The sequence below is a fragment of the Ostrea edulis genome, chromosome 2 (genome assembly GCF_947568905.1).
Source record: "Ostrea edulis chromosome 2, xbOstEdul1.1, whole genome shotgun sequence".
Lineage (NCBI taxonomy): Eukaryota > Metazoa > Mollusca > Bivalvia > Ostreida > Ostreidae > Ostrea > Ostrea edulis.
The window spans coordinates 46113705-46137477 of NC_079165.1; the positions used below are offsets into that span (position 1 = coordinate 46113705).

At 34.1% G+C, this 23773-nt stretch overlaps 1 protein-coding gene across 4 annotated transcripts in view; it reads right to left on the reverse strand.

The window, feature by feature from the left end:
• Positions 1–19047: 19047 nt before the first annotated feature.
• The window catches only part of LOC130051703 (BAG family molecular chaperone regulator 1-like), a 34703-nt gene continuing 29977 nt past the window's right edge, over positions 19048–23773 (reverse strand). For 2 of the 4 annotated variants that reach the window (XM_056154200.1, XM_056154202.1), the window contains exons 5-7: positions 22705–22875; positions 22166–22221; positions 19048–21503 (exon numbers count right to left, since the gene is read on the reverse strand). In XM_056154200.1, coding sequence (XP_056010175.1) covers positions 21482–21503; positions 22166–22221; positions 22705–22875 — 249 coding nt within the window. In that variant the 3' untranslated portion in view covers positions 19048–21481. Of the gene's footprint in view, positions 22222–22704; positions 22876–23773 lie in introns of all 4 variants that reach the window. The other 2 variants (XM_056154199.1, XM_056154201.1) reach the window with 1 other exon arrangement.

Sequence of the window (23773 nt, forward strand, 5' to 3'; positions counted from 1 at the left end):
ATCGTCTGTAAGATGTTGATATGAATTTTTTTTCTTTGCATAGATGTTTAAGACGTACATTCCTGAGACAGCAGTACTTTTAAAACAAAACTTGAAATCGTAACTATTCTTTATTCGCACTATATATACTAAAGCATCATAATTATAAATCATTCCATTCACCAGAATAAAAAATCAACATGAAAGAACACTAATTATATCACGTTGTTATGGAATATGATTGCCGTGGTAACGAAGCCTTGATTTTGAAATTATAGTTTCTTATATCTGCAGACAAATTATCAAACCGTTCTTTACATATTGATTTTGACTACTCCGTTTATATGATCAAAATATAGGGTTATAGCGGTTATGTACATGTATAGTACGTAGCCTTTCCCCAAGCCATCCCCCGTAAAGCTGACTATATAGCAGGATTACACTCATGGAAAGACGGTTGTATGATGAAATATCTAGAGAGATATATCTTTCAAAGAGAAAGAGATATATATCTCTAGCATAAAGAAATATTTCTCTATCAATGTAAAAATGAAATATATCTTTAAGTTACAGATATTTCTTTAAATTTTCAAATAGAGATATCTCTTTAACTTAAAGAAATGTCTCTTTAGATTTTTCCCTCGGTGATCATAATGACTTCTCCCTGTTGCATTGTCATTGATATGATGTAACCCTATTTTTAACCAATCAAAATACTTCTAGTGTACAAATGGCGGAAAAGGTTGAAGAGGTGGTTGGGGTAACATTATTAAGTTGCCGAAAGGCTAAATCCAGTCTAGCTCGCATATTTCATCAATTTATTGTCTTTGTTTTTGATACCTGAATACACTTCACATGCGGTAAACGTAAAATCTTTGCCCGAGATTGCCGCCATCATGGTAAGATTTGCTTTAGCGGGCTTCCGGTTTAGGGAGAATTCTTTAAGTATTCAAACTAATAAAAAATATTGGAACGAGATTTCTCTTTCTCTTTGAGAGATATCTCTTTTTCAACGATTAAAGAGCCATCTCTTATACTTTGAGAGAATTATTAGATATCTCTTTAAGTGAAGGAGATATCTCTCAAAGTAAAAGAGACATCTTTTTAAGTGAAAGAGATATCTCTCTAAGTGTAAGAGATATTCCTCTAAGTGAAAGAGATATCTCTCTAAGTGAAGGTGATATCTCTTTTTTAGATAGATATTTCTTAAAATAAGAGATATCTCTTTAATTTAAAGGGATATCTTATTTTTCGAATAAATAGTAAAAGGGCTTACCATAGTAAGTAGCTAAAATATGTTCTCAGTAATCCAATGAAACAAATCAAACACGACAGAAGAAGGAAGGAAAGACCTATTTTATATTTAGAAATATTTAGAAATATTTGTGACATTGACTCTTGATCTTTACATGGAACAAACAAATTACCACAACACAAACATTTCTCAATCTCAACATATTTTTTAAAATTATGTACATAGAGAAATACATAATCAACTGCCATATCTCTACTTTGCAGACGACCTGGCACTATTGTCACATCGCCATCATGACATCCAAAGTAAGACCAGTGACTTGGCAACGAAAGGGTAACAAATTGGGCTCAACATCAACACCACCAAGACAAATGTTGTGAAGTTGAACACCAGACCATCCTCTGAACCTATCACTCTTGAAGGCAAACAGATTGAAGAAGTGCAAGAGTTCATCTACCTCGGTAGCAAGATCACTTCAGATGGGAACTCGGAAACAGATGTACTTGCCCACATTGCCGAGGCTAGGGGTGCTTTTGCATCACTGAGGAACATCTGGAAGTCCGTCAAGATCAGCACCAACACCAAAGTAAGGATTTTCAAGAGTAATGTCATAGGAGTCCTTCTATATGGTGCAGAATCTTGAAAGCTTACCACTAACATTACCAACAGAATAAATGTCTTCCAGACCAGATGTCTCAGAAGAATCTTGCGTATCTTCTGGCCAAGAACCGTCAGCAACGAAGAGCTCTATAGACAAACCAACGCACAGCCTCTTTCTCTTGTTGTGAAAGAAAGGAGATGGAGATGGATAGGTCATGTTTTAAGAATGCAACCTGACTCCATCCCAAGGGTCGCAATGAGATGGACTCCAGCAGGAAGAAGAAAGAGAGGAAGACCAAGAGTGACATGGCGTCGTACAACAGAAAAAGAAATGAAAGAACAGGGGTGGACATGGGGACAGAACCAACGTTGGTCCCAAGACAGGCAGCAGTGGAGAGCTCTGGTGACGGCCTAATGTGTAAACCATCACGAAGAGAACTAAGTAAGTAAGTATATCACTATTTAAGTATATATTGTTTTTTCTCGTATATAATTTCTTTTAATCGCAATTTGGAAGACTAGATTTTGTGATTGTTTATTATTGATATATAAATTATAATAAGTGATATAGACAGCTTTATTACATGCTCTTGTGGTCATGCTTTTGAGACTCTGCTTTAAAATATTGTTTGTATCAACTGGAAGGTTCTGGGGGAGAATAGTGCGAGGACTAAACAAGTCACCTTCTTGAAATAAAGTGTTGCATGTTTATCATTATTATCATCTAACAATCACGAAGTGTCTTTTTTTAAGTTACCGTAAATCTGGAATATTCTGCATCAACTTATTTTTGCGGATTTAAGAGAAAATGCCATGAAGAGTTTTTTTGTTTTTTTTGGTTGTTTTTTTTTTTTGCGAATCAACATTTTAGCGGTTTTAAATGTTAGCACTGATGTTTTTTTAGTGCTAAAAATTAAAACCGCTAAAAATCAAACTATTTTTAATAGATAAAATAAGTAAGTACAATCATTTGTATTACCATACATAAGATAAGAAATAATAAGTGACAATCTGGACAAGGTATTCAGGTGATTAATGACAAATAATTGCTGGATCTAAACTCATGATTAATTAGATATTCATACAGAATAGAAGAGCCCAAATACATTTACAGAATTCAATTTCTTTTGACTGCTCAGTGAATTGTCTGTAATGGTAAATTTGTTATTTTGCCACCCCCACTATATTGCCCAAAGATCGAGAACAAAAGTTGGTAATATAACGAGGAAGCACGGTATATATTGTCAATCTTTATTTTTCTTACTGGAAAATACACTTTCATATGCAAATATATATAACTACCGGTATTAGTTTATTTAAAGCCCGATTGGCTTTGCATAAAACATTTTATGGATAACTGATAGGGTGGTGCTCTGTTTGACGTAATTAAACACATAACACAGTTTGAGGAATTAGAATGGTCATTTATTAACTAATAAGTGAAAAAGTATTATACCAAAAAATCATATAAAACAGTTAAAAATATAATAAACTAAAAACACAATACTGCAATTCATGCTAAAGAATTGTGACTAATAAAACATTACAAAAATGCCACAATCCTGAAAACTACAATATAAAAAATCATAAATACAATATTATGTCTAGAAAAAACCTCAAGTTATAAGAGCAGATACGTTTTTCTAATATCTAAACAAAAAAATGGGAGGGGATACCTTACTATAGGGGTATTTTTGCTATATAGTAGTTTTCCCTAGGGGATAATTCTGCTATAGGGCCAATATTCCGGAGAAAGAAGCTACTGTGCAACACCATGGTATCAACAGGGAATGGTTACTCCTCCTGAGCACCTGATCCCACTTCTGGTGATTAATATCCCTGGGCACCTGATCCCACCTCTGGTGATTAATATCCCTGGGCACCTGATCCCACCTCTGGTGTTTAATCCCCCTGGACACCTGACCCCACCTCTGGTGTTTAATCCCCCTGGACACCTGACCCCACCTCTGGTGTTTAACCCCCCTGGGCACCTGATCCCACCTCTGGTGATTAATATCCCTGGGCACCTGATCCCACCTCTGTGTTTAATCCCCCTGGGCACCTGATCTCACCTCTGGTGATTAATATCTCTGGGCACCTGATCCCACCTCTGGTGTTTCCATCTGTCCTTGCTTGTCCTACTCTAACTTTTGTATTCCTTAGGTCCTGGGATTTATGGGGTTGATCATTATTCGTTATTGTCATCTTTTCCCCCAACTTCACCATATATGCTGTGCGTTTCATATTAAACGCTGAACTGATTCAACTGAACATGCTTTTCCTATTTTTTCTGGATAAATAATGTTCATGATATGGAAACAAACATTTTCATGCATATGATGCTGACATGTTGAAAACAAAATTGGAAACTAATACACTATCTACATATAAATCTTTAGATTGGGAAGTTGCAACAGGAAGTATATATGCCGAAATAATGATTAACAATTTTTTTAGATAACCATGACATCTTGATCGAATTTAAATTTTTTGTTATATTTTTAGAAGTTAAGAATACGGAACAACAGTTGCTGATATTTCGTATATAAAGGCAAAAATTCCTCATTTGTTCTGCAAAATGAAACCAACTTTGCAATATAAAGTGTAAAAACGTCAATTTCAGATTGGGGGTGGGGTGTGTGTGAACATTTTCAACAAAAATGGTAAAATGTTATCTTATTACCATTTTGGGCTCTTCAGCTCCCTTTTTTTGAAGGGACAGGAAAGGTACAATCTTGGATCACAACTCCCTTTGAATTTTTTTGGGATCCGCCCCAGACAGTAATAGCAATGATGGAAGTACAACGTAAAACTCGCATTTTTCGAGAAATTCCCTTTCAGATTATCGATTCCCCCTACATTTTCGGATACATAAAAATGTTTGTCAATGTTCCTGCAGTGTGTACCACTTATCGGCACAAGTTGAATTTAATTTTTCCTCTTTCAGACTTTGATGAAGTAAACATGGTTCATTTCCCAATCAATACATTTTATTTTTTAGTATAAGAATAAAATAACGTTTGTTACAGTTTATTATCGCCCTACAACAACCGAGCATTGGTAATCCCTAATGGTACATGTACAATGTGTGTATAATCAGTCAATCGATTTCGTTTCCTCTTTTCAGAGAAAAACACAAACTGACCCTGAATTATTAAAGATGAATATAACATCAAATGATCCTCATAATTGATGAAAACGAAGAAAAAGTTGTATAATTCTGTTTGAAGCAAAGAGCAGAAAATATCAAATCTAACTAAAGGTGTGTTTAGCTAGCCTTTAGGAGTGTATGAATTTTTAAGAACGTGTTATTATATTCCAGTTGATGGGCTGTATAACGGAGTATTGAGGAACATTTATAACGTTTACTCCGAGTTCATTGTATCATTCATGCCTATGACATCTTTACATAATTATGGTTATAATAGCCATTTCCTCATGAATGCGACAGTTGTGATCTTGGTAAATATCAAGATTCATACGCGCATTGTACGTGGAGAAGAGGACGGGAAGTCGTCGTATTAACTCTTACCCTGTTTCCCATTTGACTGCCTTTTATATTTATAACGTTCATTTTCCGACTTGGAGAATAAATAAATAGGAAAACTGGATTACTTTTTAATCCGACCGAGTCAAAATAAATAATTTGCACAAAGTGTATAAATGTATATAAGCTTGAAAAAAGATGCTTTTTTTTTTTATTCCTTCCACAATATCCAATTCTATTATACGACTGCGAATTCCGATTGATTGTTTGTTTGATTGATTGCATAAAGTCCCGCTCGAGAATACTTCACTCACATGGAGACGTTACATTTGCCAATGAAGAGCTGCAAAATTTAGGCCTATGCTCGGCGCTTACGGCCTTTGAGCAGGGAGGGATCACCTGCTGTGACACGGGGCCTCGGTTTTTGCGGTCTCATCCGAAGGAACGCCCCATTTAGTGGCCTCTTAGAACAAGCAAGGGGTACTGAGGACCTATTCCAACCCGGATCCCCACGGCAATAAAAAAAACCCACTGGAAATCTAAATATTGTCTTATCTTTTGATCCATACTCCGAATTGTGTGACATACGTATTTTGATTTGAAAAATTCATTTATATTATACAAACACGTGATCTATACTAAAAAAAGAGAATGTTATATTTGTGTCACATCTGGATTTACCAGTAAATGATCATATTTTAGGGATGAGAGTATAGCTAAATCCCCCTAACCCTATCCCCGTTCCTGTGGGGATCTTTTGTGCCTTGTCTCAGCTGATCACAAAAAGTTATTATTGTCACCTTTGTCTTTTTATGCATATAGTCAGAGACATGTTATACATGTATACGTCTCTGATATGGTTGGTTTTTAGAAAAAGAAAACTAAGATTGATCTATGCATTTTCGATCATATCTACCTTTTGAAATTGTAAAGAGCATATGAATGCTGAACTTCTTTTTTCATCAAGTTGATGCAATTTTACGCTGAATAGTGTAATCCTGAATTATTCTATAATTAGAGGTCGCGTCATCAAGCTAACACTAATGTTGATGTGGGTAGCACGTGACCTGTGTGTACACAATGTAGCGCAGCGCTTCTGTCGTCTATAACAACCACAAAGACTTATAGTGCTTTTGATTCAGAGTCGATATCCTTAAAAAATAAATTAACTTGTTTGTTAGACGGGATTTGAAGGTCACAGACATTGCAGAAAAAATGCAAGCGCTTGTGATCTTTATATCCCATTTAACAAACTAAAGAAAGACATTTCATTATATATATTTTTCTGCATTTGAAATATAAATACTTTCAAGTACGTGAACTATAGATATCATTGACCTTTTAACACCCGACCTTGACTCGTCTCCATATTTGGAAATGATTTCCATATTTGAACGATTGTAAATGGAAATTGTCCAAGAAGGACAAACTCTAAACGCATAAAATAAACCATCGTATAAAATAGGTTATCGTTATTTATTATACTAAATTCAAATAAAAGGTAAATAATAAACCAGCAAACATGTTTTCCAACAATGCCACGAGATAGGTCGCCGAAGTTCTTGGAATATGTATATTCACAGCAGAAGGATAATGCGTACCCTCAAGTAGGACCCCGGGTCATCCTATTCTAGTATAACCCCGGGTCACCCTATTTTTTTTTTTTTTTTACAGAGTTTACTACCTATGAAAAAAAAAGTCCCACATAAAAGTAAAAGTATAATGCAGACAATTCATAGTGCATAACTACCAAAGGAAAATGAATATTGAGCAAGTCATTATTGATCATTTACATGTCATAATTTCTAAGCAAAAAATCATACTTGAGGGTACGAATTATCCTACTACATATTGACACGCGGACAGACGTCGCTAAAACTATGGCATGTCAAACGTTGCAATATTTGATCTTTTCCATTTGTATTGTATAATTTTCCATTTGTATTCTATATGTTCCATTTGCATTGTATAATTTTACATTTGCATTGTATAATTTCCATTTGTATTGTATAATTTTCCATTTGTATTGTATAATTTTCCATTTGTATTCTATATTTTTTCATTTGTATTGTATAATTTTCCATTTGTATTCTATATTTTCCATTTGCATTGCATAATTTTTCATTTGTATTGTATCCAGGAAATGTTTATTTTGATTTGTTACGAAGGATTTCATTAGTTAACGTCACTGATATACCACAAATGTAGACGTGCTTAGCACACAGGGCCGTAGCAATGACGGTTCTTTATCGTGCCAACGCCTGTGCAGCGATACGGAATATCTGTTTTTAAGGTCTTTACGGAAAGACCCGTGATTCTCACTTTTAAATGCCGAGTTTTTGGCAAAGGAGCAATCACTGTCTTGGTTTGATGCGGCAATGATAGTAACGGTTCTCGAACTCACGACCTCCCGCCCACAAACCAAGCGATATATCACTAAGCTACCGCGACCAGGTCCATGCAGGACAAGTTATTTTTAAAAATACGTAGCTAGCTCTAGTAATGGCGAATCCCCCCCCCCCCATCATTAAAAAAAAAAAAAAAAGAACTGTCCAGAAAAGCATGCACATTTTTATTTAGTCAGAATTGAGTAGATTCGGGGGACTTAATTCGGCCCTTGGGTCCTCGAGTTTGATTTTTAAGTTATCGTTTATTGAATTTGGTACTACGCAAGATGTTGAAGAGGTAAAGTTCAGGAGCCACGTTTCGCAGGAATGTACCGTATTTGCTAAGTGTAATGGTGTAACACAACACCCCCCCCCCCCCCCCCCATTAATTTATCGCTTTTATGCGTCTTATGAGATCAGCATATTCAAACTAGTCTCCTATTTAACCACTAGCTGATCTAGATAATTCTGAACGCAGTAAACTGCTGGATGTCTGGGGACTGCCTTAAGATCCCTAGTGAGTCCAGTGCAAAGCCTTGGTGGAGGGAGGGGGGGGGGGTGCAGGGGGAGGGCGAAGTCAGTGGCGGATTTAAGGGGGGCGCCCCCCCCCCCCCTAAAATTTTCAAATTTAAGGTAAATCTTGGTATCTTGTTTAGAAAAACGTATTAAACGATAAAAGAAGCAATAATTTCTCCCATACCCGGAGAAATAAATGACAAAATCTTTTGATTTCTTGAATTACTCTATTGAGAGAACTTAATTTTTCCAGAAACCCTTAAAATTTGCGTCGTTTTACCAATTTCACTGTATTAAAAATGACATATTTCAAACTCTATAAAATCTGTAAAATCCAGGAGCTTCCGGGGGCTTTGCCCCTGGACCCCCACCAGGGCTTCGTCCTGGACCATAAGGCGGCCCCCAGACCCCCTGTCTCATAAAGTGGCGCCCCCGTAACCGCAATTCCTGGATCCGTCCCTGAAGTCCCCTGAAACAAGTGCGTTCTGACAAAATAAAACGTACATGCATGCTTTTTTCGACATCTCTATACAAAATATATTTGTGAAGGGAAAAAGGGGGGCAGGGGTGTCCCGGCGCAAGATTTCTCATTGCTAGCTACATGTATGTTCAACTAGTCCTTATATGGAACCGATCGCGGTAGTTAAGTGATATACCCTTTGGTTCGTAACCGTGAAGTCGCATGTTCGAGTTCTACTCGTGCCATGACTGCATCAAACCTTAGACGTAAATATAGTTAATACATTCCCATACTCATTGAGAATCACGGATCTTTCGGATAATGTGACCTTAAAAGCAGGCGTTGGCACGTTAAAGAACACCCACTGCTACGCCACTGTGAGCATACACGTAGCATAGTAAGTCTATTTGTGGTACGTCACCTGGTGACGGCTAAATATTCGTAACAAATCAAAATAAACAATCCCTCGTATGCAATACAAATGAAAGATTTTGCAATGCAAATGGAAATTATACAATACAAACGAAAAAATTATATAATACAAATGGAAAATATAGAATACAAATGGAAAATTATACAATACAAATGGAAAATATAGAATTCAAATGGAAAATTATACAATACAAATGGAATTTATACAATGCAAATGAAAAATTATACAATGCAAATGGAAAATATAGAATACAAATGGAAAATTATACAATACAAATGGAAAAGATCAAATATTGCAACGTTTGACATGCCATACTAAAACCTGGATCTAACTTGATTAAAACAAAATATGTCTTCATAGTTGCAAATGACAAGCAATGGATTTCAATAGAAATTAAGCAAAATATACACAGTGACTGTAAATATACATAGGTGATGTTAAAAGTGAGAATGGTAACAAGTGTGAATGAATGGTTACAAGAGAAAAAAATTAATTTCCATGCCACTGCATAAAGGTACAGAGAAAATATTCTGGTTGATAATCGACGAGAAACACCAATAGATGTATTCTTTTGATGATTGGAAGTAATTCTCACAAGATTTTGAACTCAAGATTTGAAAAAATACATCAACAGTTGTTTTCCAATATCACAGGATTTCAACTTTCAAGTATACCCGAGAAAATGTTGGAACATAAATCACAAGCTTTTCAAATGGTTTTCAAATTCAGCATTATGTTGGGTTTTTTTAATATAAAGAGATTGTTGCACATCTCTTGTAATTTCTCTACTATTTTTGCACTTTCGAAGTAGCGATTGTTATCATTAAGATGAATAACGATCTAATATGTAAATAGCAAATTTTTCGATTTTGACTTACAACTTTCAACCGCAAACAAAAATTAAGATTTTACTTTTAAAAATTCAAGCTGTAAGCTCAAGTGATTTGTTTTTATAAACATTCGTCTGTTGTCCTTCATTTGTCTGCTGTTACTAGGTCGTCTGTAATAACTTACTACATCCCCCCTCCCCCCGGAGCTACATCCAACTTTCCACAAAGTCACGTTGGATGAAGGGAAATCAAAACATCTTCTGTACTACATGCAACAAAACTACTACTATAATAGTAAACTACAGTTCGCTATAGTACATTGCATTTACTATGATAAAGCAAATCTTTATTATGTAGTTAAATGCGGTATCAAACTTTAAAACAAAATGTGTAAATAATTGTCTTTTGCAAAGAACCTTCAAAGCCTTCAGAACTTGTGCTCGATTCTTTTTTTATAATATCTGGACAATACATGTACAATTCAATATCTTCAAATAATTAGTTTTTTGGTTTACTACATGTATACTAAAGTGAATTATCAAACAGATCACCAATTACTTGATTACTTTCATTCATACTTTCATTAAAGACATCATAGAAAGTTGCTTCTTCAATGAAAATTGTAAAAAAGGAAATATTCATATTTTGTTATTAGTCATTCAATAAATACTTTGTTAAACACCAGTTCGATACTCTGAAGTTGATATTAAAGAGATGCTGGTTCCTCATTGACAATATCTTCGTAGTCATTGGTGATTAGGTCTTCTAACAGTCTGTTGGAATTCTCATGGGCATGAATTGTGCTTTATTAGCTGACCTGTTTTTATATTCTTACGAGGCAGAATTTATCTAAAAGCTTTCACATGAGAAGAAGAAAAAAATTCTGTGGTCTTCAACTTGACATTCAGATATATCGACGACGTTTTATCTATTTGATATATACTGAATGTTCTAAGACGTTTTATCTATTTGATATACTGAATGTTACGACGTTTTATCTTCAGCTTTAGACACATTTAATATTCCAGTCAATGGGTCGAATGAATATGAGTTACCGTACCTATACTGGATTCCTAAACTACATAAAAACCCTTACAAACAAAGATACATTGCTGGATCCAGTAAGTGCTCTACCAAGCCCCTATCTTTGCTCCTCACGAAAATGTTAACAGCTGTGAAGGAGAAACTTCAAACTTACTGTGCGACTACATATGCCATAAGTGGTGTTAATCAAATGTGGATTCTAGAAAATTCTAAAGAACTTTTAGTAAACTTGAAATCACAGAATTTTCCCCAAATCAATAGCATTAAAACCTATGACTTTTCAACACTATACACGACCATTCCTCACGATAAATTAAAGACTAGACTTTTTGACATCATAGACAGTTGCTTCTTCAATAAAAACGGAAATATTCATATCTAGTGATCAGTCATTCAAAAACTTACTTTGTTAAACACCACTCTGATTCCACGCACAAGTACTCTGAAGTTGAAATAAAAAATATGCTAGAGTTCCTCATTGACAATATCTTCGTGGTCTTTGGTGATCAGGTCTTCCAACAGTCTGTTGGAATTCCCATGGGCACGAATTGTGCTCCTTTGTTAGCTGACCTGTTTTTATATTCATATGAAGCAGAATTTATTCAAAAACGTTTACGTGAGAAGAAAAAATCTCTCGCTGTGACCTTCAATTCGACTTTTAGATATATCGATGACGTTTTGTCTATTAACAATGATAGCTTTCATTCATATGTCGATTTGATATATCCCTGTGAGCTCGAAATAAAGGACACCACAGAGTCGTCCACTTCTGCTTCATACTTAGATATTTTATTGAAATTAGACATTAACGGCAAACTGACAACTCAACTGTATGACAAACGGGATGATTTCAGCTTCTCCATCGTCAACTTCCTGTATTTATGTAGCAATATTCCATTATCACCTGCATATGGTGTTTATATATCTCAACTGATTCGATATGCAAGAGCTTGTTCTGGGTATAGTCAGTTTTTAAATCGAGGTAAGCTACTGACAAACAAGTTGATGGTACAGGGATTTCAACAGTCTCGATTGAAGTCAGCATTTCGCAAATTCTATGGTCGTTATAACGATCTAGTTCGTCAATACAACCTCGCATTGGGTCAAATGCTGTCTGACGTGTTTCATACCGATTGTTAAGCCGTTCTTGGCACACTGATTTTGACTGCGGATAACTCCGTTTACCTGATCAGGATATGGGGCTCACGGCGGGTGTGACCGGTCAACAGGGGATGCTTACTCCTCCTAGGCACCTGATCCCACCTCTGGTGTGTCCAGGGGTCTGTGTTTGCCCAACTATCTATTTTGTATTGCTTGTAGGAGTTATGAGATTGATCAATGTTCGTTATCTTCACCTTGCATCTATTTGATATACTGAATGTTCTAAGAATGCGGTGAACCGTGTGCACAAACGTTCTGCGCAATTAACAATTTGTAGTCTGTTACCCGTCGTCATGCATTGTCAACCGTTGCTATCTACCCGGAGAGCTTGGTTTATGGTTCCACGGCAGATAATCAACCAGATTACTGTGGTCATTACCAGACAGAACCAGAACAGTACTGTTTAACAAATATATCTAAATCAATCAAATTCGTCCAATTTATATAAAAGTATAACTAGCCAATAACATCACCAGGCAGGCGCTCTCGTGGAATCCCCAGGGAAAACGGAAGAGAAGACGGCTAAGAAACACCAGGTCTGGCGACGGGACCTAGAGGCAGACAGCAAGAAGATGGGGCACACTTGGAAACAGCTAAGAGGGCAGCCCAGGACCGAAGACTCGGGCGGACTGTTGTTAAAGCCCTATGCTTCGAGACGAGCGATGGGCATAAGTATTAACAATAATCATTTTCATTCATATGTCGATTCAATATATCCCATTAAATTCCAAATAAAAGACACCAAAGAGTCATCCACATACATCTTCATACATGTACTTAGTTATTTTATTGAACATAGTTATTAACGGCAAACTAACAACTCAATTTTATGACAAACAAAATTACATCAGCTTCTTTCGTGAACTTCCCATATTTATGTAGCAATGTCCCATCGTCACCTGCATATGGTGTTTGTCTCTCAACTGATTTGTTACGCAAGAGCTTGTTCTACGTATGGTCAGTTTTTAAATCAAGGCAGGCTATGGCGTGTAAAACGTTGCTATATTCGATAATCTTTTGATGCATGTTCAATATTTTGTGATGTATATTCAATATCTTGTGATGTATGTTCAATATCGTGTGATGTATGTTCAATATCTTGTAATATATAATATTCAATAAGCTTGTGATGTATATTCAATATATTGTGATGTATGTTCAATATATTGTGATGTATATTCGATAACCCTGTGATGTATATTCAATATCTTGTGATGTATGTTCAATATCTTGTGATGTATATTCTCTATCCTGTGATGTATATTCGATAATCTTGTAATGTATGTTCAATATCTTGTGACGTATATTCGATAATCTTGTGGTGTATATTCTATATCTTGTGATGTATGTTCGATAATCTTGTGATGTATGTGCAATAATTGCATTATGGGTAATATGATGCAATAACGTACTATTAAATTAGGAACAATTTTCATTGGTTACAAATAACGAAAGTATCCGGTGATGCAAAAATATGATACACTAGTACACTGGACACAAGCATCTGAAATATGGATACTGCTTAACCCCTCCCTCCTTTGATATTTTTTGCGGCGATAATTTCTCAGAAATGTTTCGATTCCTTGCCTACATGTATAACTCATCCCTCTTTTGATTTATGAAATCGTTTCACGCTTTTTGTAAGCTAAAGAGATTGGCCTTCTACCGGTATACACATTTCAGAGAAATCATGCATCACCGCAAAAAAGAAATTATCAAAAAGGGGGAGGGGGTAGTATCCATACTTCAGGTGCCTGTGGTCCTTCTGAGGTTTACATTTGAAGTTTTGGTTCATTCCTTTCTGTTTTCGTATATATGCATAAAGCTTTTATCAAAGTTTCATATGTCTCTGCTTTATTTTATATAGTATCAGAATAATTAAAGAAGTCCTCCAAATGATAAAGACATAAAATCACTATGACAATTTTGGTCCCATCCTAGCACCAATTTTAAAAGCCCTACTCTAGGATCATGAAATTTACAATTTTGGCAAAGAGTTTCCTGTTTCATTCAGTTTCAATTTCATATCATTAGCACGTTACTCTTGCATCACCTGAAGCTTTCGTTATTTCCAACCAATGAAAATTGTCCTTAATGTAATAGAACGTTGCTGTGTCATATTACCCACAATGCAATTATTGCACATGCATCACAAAATTATCGAACATACATCACAAGATTATCGAATATACATCACAAGATATTGAATATACATCACAAGATTATCGAATATAGCTACGTTTTACACGCCATAGCAGTCAACTGACAAATATGTTGATGTTAAAGGGGTTTAAACAGTTTCGTTTAAAATCAGCATTTCACAAATTTTATGGTCGTTATGACTATCTAATTTACATGGACCAATACAATCTGTCATTGGATAAAATGCTGTCTGACGTGTTTTATACCAATTGAGTCCGTTCTTTTATATACTGATTTCGACTACGGATTACTCCGTTTATCCGGTCGAGTTATATATGGCTCATGGCGAATATGACCGGCCAACAGGGGATGCTTACGCCTCCTAGGCACCTGATCCCATCTCTGGTATATCCAGGAGTCCGTGTTTGCCCAACGCTCTATTTTGTATTGTTCATAGGAGTTATGAGATTGATCACTGTTCGTTATCTTCATATTTTCCTAATACAATATTTTGATATCTTTTAATAGATTCTATAGAGAGTACCCGGTCGTTGCGCGGAAGAGGACTTCAGAGGCTCGGTCCGATTCATCGCCAACGCAGATCAATTTAGGAAAGAGTGAGGGCAAGCATATCTCCCTATATTCAGTCCGTGACCTTTTTGATGCATTGTTTTCCAATTCATTCGTGTACATTTTATTCACATCCTTTATTATTTGTAAACAGACATGACGTCAAAATTGAGTTAAAGTAGTCCCTAGGCATTTACGATAAATACACTAGGCCCGAGTACTCTCTATAGAGTCTATAGGGGTAAAAAAAAAAATTAAATTATTCTCACCACAAGGGCACAATTTTTCAAATACGCAAGCATCAGCAACCTCATTATCTACACAATTATTTAATTTTGTTCAAAATACAATCTATAAGAACAGGACTGGGCTACCGTAGACGTTCGAGGTTTTACTCGATCAAAATTCCAGTATTGTATGTACGTGTTGTATATAGTAATTATTGTATATATGTGTATGTGATAAATATTTGCGTGTACGTGTATAATTATAATAATTATTGTGTATATAGTAATTGTTGTAGAAATGTATGTGTGATAATTATTTACGTGTATGTGTATATAATAATTATTGTACATGTATGTATATGTTTAGTATAATAATCATTGCATGCATGCATATATATACCTATTATTGTATGTACGTGTATATTGTAATTATTACATGTATATGTGGTAATTATTGTATGTACGTGTATATAGTAATTATTATATGTACATGTGGCAATTATTGTATGTACGTGTATATTGTAATTATTATATGTACATGTGGCAATTATTGTATGTACGTGTATATTGTAATTATTACATGTATATGTGGTAATTATTGTATGTACGCGTATGAATATCTGGAATGAGCAATGTAATAAGCGTTGTGAACCATGGGCCTCTTGATTACCTACAGACTACAGTCAAACTAGTGATCTACATCGGGCAAGCTAAACATTTGAACCTGTGCTAATCTAAAGGAAAACTTATTGAAACAGATACATTGCGCAAGAAGATGGCTGATATGATCAGTATTTGTGGATGAATCGGTTCCACGTAATTCATCTTCTCTAAATGCACTATTAATGTACTTCATACTGTCAATATCTTTACGCTTTTAAGTATAATTATGGTATCATTCTCTTTAAAGAGGGCGAGAATATTATTCACTCGGGAAACTGAAAAACATTATTATTGTTAACCTCTGCACACAATTGATATCTTCAACACTGACAATATCAGTACACTGAGAGGGAAACTATTGATCTATCACCGCACACACACACACACACACACAGAGAGAGAGAGAGAGAGAGAGAGAGAGAGAGAGAGAGAGAGAGAGAGAGATTTACATTTCAAATTGTGATAACCAGATTTGTATAGTTCCTTTATCAGATCATTGTAGGTAAATATATATATATATATATAATCTAGATAGATAGATATGGTAATAATTGCAGTGTGCTCTCAAATTGGGCCAAACATGCAAGTCAATGTCTCACTATTCACGCGAATACAACAAAACTCATAATACACTGTACATGTAACATCTCGTGACCACGGGAAGTCAAGTTAAGAATTTATCAAAATTACTACAATACAATCATACTTTCATTTTTCACACTAATTTGAAAAATAAAATTTAATAAAATAAGTAATTATAATATAAAGACTGGGTTCACTGTTACTTTAAAATAGATATGGAAATTGCCCTCAATGGTAATAGTGTAGAATGTTAAAGAGAGATAACTCATTTGTAAAATCACCACATCAAACACAATGTTTTTGCTCAGCCCCTTGGATTCAAGGGGATACAGTGATTACGAAAATCGCAATTTATGTTCATATCATCCCTATCATGCTTCATATCAAATTTCAAGACAATTCTAATTCTAATTTAAAACAAGAGATGTTTGTAAAACACATACCCCCCCCCCCCCTGCAAAATTGAAAAGGGTTATACACACACATCATTTAATTGATAGTAGTATCATCAATTCAAAATATTGAGCAGACATTATCTTCCTATGTCAAGAGTGGATTGACCATGTGACCTAAAAATCAATAGGGGTCATCTACTCCTTATGCTGTACCAGTGTACCAAGTTTGGTGTCAATCAAGCAAATAACTCTTAAAATATAGGAGACAATATGTTACTATGTCCAGTTCAACTATTGACCTTTGACCTCAAAATCAATATGGGTCAGCTTCTCCTGAAGATGTACCAGTGTACTAAGTTTGGTGTCTGTCAAGCAAAAGGGTTATCAAGATATTGAGTGGACAGTATATTACTATGTCCATTTTGACACTTGACCATGTGACCTAAAAATCAATAGGAGTCATCTTCTCCTGAATATACACCAGTGTACTAAGTTTGATGTCTGTCAAGCAAAGGGTTCTCAAGATATTGAGCAGACATTATATTCCTATGTCTAGTTTAACCCTTGACCTTTGACCATGTGACCTCAAAATCAATAGGCATCATCTTCTCCTGAAGATATACCAGTGTTCTAAGTTTGATGTCTGTCGGAGGTAATCCAATCAATGTCTTTATGCATCAACAGCAATATAAACTAGGAAGAATTGTTTTACCACACTATTACTGATGTCTCCTCTTCCATTTTCCAGAGTTTTTTAAAAACATTTTTTAGGGATCATCTTTAAAGTGGAAAATTAAGACTTACGGTACATAACGTTTGCCTATATATATATGATCTTCAAACAAGGAACAGTGTTGTGAACATATGATAGTAAATCAAACTTGTCAACATACCAAATACCAAAGGCCTATGTCAAAAGACAAAAGTTATGGTCCAAACAAATAAAATTGCACCAAAAATTCTATTATTTGACCTTTACATATAAGGTCAAGGTCAGCAAAAATGGCACATGGCACACTGTCTGATCATGGTATACCCACATACCAAAGGCCTAGCTATGTCAAAAGACAAAAAAGTTATGGTCTGGAAAACAAAAATGTCCCAAAAATTCTATTATTTGACCTTTACATAAAAGGTCAAGGTAAAAAAAGGGCACGCAACACTCTGTCTTATCATCGTATACCCACATACCAAATATTAAAGGCCCAGCCCAAAAATTCTATTTGACCTTTACATAAAATGTCAAGGTCATCGAAAATGACACTGACACACTGTCTTATGGTGGTATACTATATCAAAGGCCTATGTCAAAAGACAAAAAAGTTATGGCCCAGACAAACTTTGCATGAGAAGAAGAAGAATTCACACTAAAACAATATGTCCCCCTTCTGGGATTTAAAGGGGGGGGGGGGCAGCCGGCGCATGCCCCCCCCCCCCCTTAAAAATTTCAAATTTAAGGTAAACTGTGGCATCTTGTTTAGGAAAATGTACTAAACGATAAAAGAAGCAATAATTTCTTCCACTCCTGGAGAAATAAATGACAAAATCTTTTGATTTCTTGAATTACTTTATTGGGAGAACTTAATTTTTTCCAAAAACCCTTAAAAGCTTGCGTCATTTTACTAATTTCACTAAAAATAATAGAAAATAGTACAAATGACATAAATAGGACACATATTTCAAACCCTATAAAATCTGTAAAATCCAGGAGCCCCAGACCCCCTGCCCCATAAGGTGGTGCCCCCCGTAACCGCAATTTCTGGATCCACCATAACAGACACTTCATGTAACAAAAATATATGTACCCAGGTTCCCACTACACTAAAATGTAAAAATAGTCTCATACAAAAATTATAGTCTAGTATAACGAGATAATGATCTGATTATCAAGATAAAGCATCTTGTTACATGTAAAATGACTTGTCATAATCAGTAGCCAGCTAGAGTTAGCTAATAGTAGCCAGCCATATCGAATGAGAAAAGCTAGCTATTTGTAGCTGGTTAAATCAAAAATGTGAGAAAGGCCATTATAACTACTAATATAACCAGCTACTAGAAACAGGTCTGAGTTCATAATTATCTATCAGCTTTATTTAGGTGGTGAGGAGTCATTTTCATATCAGAATATGCTATGAAATTCAGTATATCATGTTTGGTTTGTCCACCTACTTAGGTAACCTTTGTTATGCAAAATACCAGTAACCGTAAAGCTGACTGTAATCTTCTGTAGACTTCTTAATCATCCCATACCAATACATGTATACAGTTTTCACTTGAACAATAATATCCTACTCAATCAAACAAACAAAAATTATAGTCACATCAAATCATTATTTATTGTATAAGACAAAAATCATCAACAAATAAAATCAACAAATCAACTTGTTTCTTAAAAAAAAGATCTTGTAATTTTACCTGAATTTCAAAATTCAAATACAATATGCAGCCAATTCATTTTTATATAGACCATATTTTTATTTTTAGAGTCAATTCACACTCCACTCCATTCAAATTTACTTTTATTAGAAGATAATAAAAAAACATGATACATGAAAATATTTCCCATTATGAATTAATTGATGATGTCATCATAATGACAGATAAAGCAAACTACATGTATATAAAAGGTACTTCACCCTCAAGTGATGTCATATTATTAGGTTTTTGCAAAATCTTTTATTGAATGAAATTCCTACAAAAGATATATTTCAATCATGCTCAAAGTTTAATGAGTAGAATGAAAAAATTTGGTAAAACTATCTGACATTGAAATTGTTTTTTTAATATAAATAATCAATTAAATGTTATCAAGGGCAATCACTCCTGCTTATTTTCTCCGCTGTACGTCTATCATACAATATACAATGATCTTCCTGATATCCAAAATGAATTTACATGTACATGTATTTATAAAATAGCAATTTTTTTAAACTGTTAAAATTATTTTTTTTCTTCATTTTATTGATATATTCTGTTTAACGAAAATGTGCAATTTTCAGGTGTTGACGTGTATGTCTGACGTCTTTAAAAATGTGGCAACATATACATTTTCTTTGATTATTCATTAAATTAAACAATATGAAGTGGAAATTAGTACAGTTTTTCTACTTTTAATTAACCCATAATAGTGTGAATTAAGTCACATAAGGTTGAAGATACCTTAAAAACTTTCCATAGGATGAAATGAAGCCATACTTTGTAGGATACATGTAGCCGGGCTGCTATACTGGACCCAAATCTGACTCTATTCACACTAGGCCAGTTGTGAAACAAAAGAGCAAGGAAATTCAAACTAAATTTGTTTCCAGATGTCCATCTCAGAGTATACTTATCTATAAAGGTTAAGTCTACCCTACCTCTTCATCTTCCAAGAGTAGAGGTTCCTCTTTCTAAATTGTCTTAATTCATCAACAAATGTATTTTTTTCAATAAATGGATTCCATATCAGTCAGACATGTGGTCAATCAGTTGAAAAGTAATTAATTAAATTACAATCACTTCGAAATTTAAATTATACTGCTTTTTAGATAGTAATTAATTTTAAAAATTACAATAACTTTGAAATTTAAATTATACTGCTTTTTGGATAGTAATTAATTAAATTACAATCGCTTTGAAATTTAAATCATACTGTTTTTGGATAGTAATCAATTAAATTACAATCGCTTTGAAATTTAACTTATATTGCTTTTTGGATAGTAATTAATTGAATTACAATCACGTTGAAATTTAAATCATACTAATTTCTGGATAGTAATTAATTAAATTACAATCGTGTTGACATTTAAATCATACTAATTTTTGGATAGTAATTAATTAAATTACAATCTCTTTGAAATTCAAATTATACTGCTTTTTGGATAGTAATTAATTAGATTACAATCGTGTTGATAAAGATTTAAATCAAACTGCTTTTTGGATAGTAATTGAATTGCAATTACTTTTCGATATAATCATGATTACTTTTTGATTACTTTAATAAACAACTGTTTTTAAAAAGTATATCAGAAACTTTCAACATTTATATTTATTTCTTAAATATACATCACACAGGCATCAACTTCATTTGAATTGCATTTTAGCATCATAAGTTGCTGAAATATATAATTCAATCTGCAAAAACATAAAGATGACAGCTGGAGTCAATTTCTTAAATAGTACAATGATATTTAGGAAACAATGCATATCAACTTATTGATGTAGTAGATTTTTAACTTTGGGGGGGGGGGGGTAAAAAGGATGTAAATAATGATTGACAATACTTTATAAATTCTGCAAATAAATAAAACTTAAAAAGAGATTGAAAACATTCAGAAGGTTTAACAATCAAAATAATTTTTTTTACAAGGTAACCAAAAATACCGTAATCAGAAAATAATCACGATCACATTCAAATTCTTAGCTGTAGGTGATCAAATTAAATTACAAGTAATCAGATTTTTCATGACTACTAATTACATGTACTCACTTTTATAAAAAAAAAAAAAAAAAAAGTAATCAATTACAGCTGATTAAAATTAAGGATTACCACATGTCTGATATGATTTAGAGTGTGTACTGTATTCCTCATCATTATAACCATCTCTAACTGGGAAAATTCAAAGATCAGAGCAGGATTTTCCCTCTAACCACTAATGTTGGCCACTGATCCAAAGTCTTAGAACAGTTAAACCTTGTATTCCTGAGTTAAACTGACTATCTCCTTCTGCTAGACATACAACATACATAAACCTTGGCCCACTGGTTGCCATCATTTGTCTTTGTCACCATTACTGTAATAGAAAAGACAGACCTCGTATCTCTAGAACATTCCTCACATACCTCACTGAGAGATGATTGGATAGGAACACCATGCTTATTAAATTCAATTCATTAATTCAGTTAGTGAAAGTTAACACTGCAACATACACAAAAGTTGTGATGGTCGATATCAAACCTGACTATAAATGTCTAGCAAGCAAACTCCTGACACTCCTTAATCAAAATGTTAGTCATTATAAATCTGATATTAGATGGAAGGTGGTTTCATCAATATTGATTACAATCCATATCTCATTTACAGTGTACAGATTGGGATACGAAAGTTATATCTAAACAGAAATGGAACTAAAAGGCATTACTACTATATTAAAACTCCAATATAACAGCATTTTCCCAATACCAAAGTGGGTTTTTGTAATTGCAAAAATGATGTAACAGTAATATAAATATATAAAAAGTACACTGTATTGATGAAACCACTTAATAATCTGTGTATATTAACTAATAAGAAATTCATAAAAACTTTGACATAGACATGCAAACAAAAGAAGTAATTGTTGTGATCACAGAGAACAAAGAATGTGCCTCCCAAGACAATCACAAGTGTCAGAAATAGTCAAACAACTGTGCAAGATTTAGGAATAAATATTAGATTTGCATTTTTGCACTCCACCTTGCCAGCATATCTTCTATTCCTTTTGCCAAGCCATCACATCTGTCTAGTAGGTTCTACAACAGAAAATAAAGGAGATTTTTAATAGCATAATTTTTTTGAAAATTTCATGGTGACTGAAGGGCATGAGAATTAAGGAGGTATACTAACATTGTCATAATGGCTGACTTCCCTTTAAAACTTCCTTTCAAAACATGAATGAAAATATAAATATAATGGCACAATTTGTGTATTCCATTTAGATTCAACTGCCTAGCTAAGTAGCTCAGTGTATTAGTGTGTCAACTGCTGAACTGTTTTGATAGTCTTTCTCTAATTGAATAAAGTATGAAAATATATCATGGGGCAAGTAAAACCAATAAAGGAATTGTATCTTACTGGTCCTATAGGTGAGTGGTTGTGGATTTTTTTTTTTCACCCTGTCCCTTCTGTAAGATTACTTTGTTGCACTGGAACAAGCATCACTTTTTTGTGTGGCCACTACAAATCAGGTGATTATTAAGGGCCTCTTGTTGCAGATATGCTTACAGAATATATACCTGAATTCTATTAACCAGACTCTTGCGTTTGGCCCTCCCTCCAGAATTACTCTCATCTAGACTTAGGCTATCTAGAGTCTCCAGCAATTTCATATATTGTTCTATGGTGTGGGCAACCCTCTTCCGACTTTTCTGCAAAGCTGGTCCCTTCAGAGAATTGTCTAGAAATCCCTGTTAAGAAGCATAATCATTCATATCTATACAATTAATGTGCTTGGGGACCACATTAAAGTCTGTAAAAAAAAATATCCAATTCATATTACATGTATACAGTATTTGAGAGGAGTCAAAATACCCAGCATTTCTCATTCTCTTCTGATATCAATTTCCTTATCTGATGTCTACTTTTTTGTATTCTCTTCTGATATCAATTTCCTTATCTGATATATATTTATCAATTTCCTTATCTGATATATATTCTCTTCTGATATCAATTTCCTTATCTGATATCTATTCTCTTCTGATATCAATTTCCTTATCTGATATCTATTCTCTTCTGATATCAATTTCCTTATCTGATATATATTCTCTTCTGATATCAATTTCCTTATCTGATATCTATTCTCTTCCAATCACTTTGATTTGGGAAATTCAGCCCATATGGGAACCACTTTCTGATTATCTTAACAATGGGACAATTTTTGATCATGCTAATACCTATATCTGCCCATGTTCTAAGCATTAGAATACATGTATATATGAATTCATAGTATTTTCATCTGATACAAGTATGGACCTTTTGATGTAGTTCCTTGGTAATGAAATTAATGCATGTACATGATCTACAAATGTACATGTAGTAAGACTATTGCTAGCTAGAGATCTTCTTATTATACATTACATTGTCTCTATCTAAATTTTACATTGTATTGTAAGTGCATCCAAAGATATGGTAACAATCAAATCATTGTAAGCTGAACTCTCTAGCTTGTTCACACACAACTTCCTGGTCACCTTTAAAGGGACTGGTTCATGATTTTTGAAAAAATTATTTTTCATTTTTGGTGTTAAACATTAAAAATATAACTGATTTAATGTTGACAGCCAAACTTTTGACCTTCTGAATGCA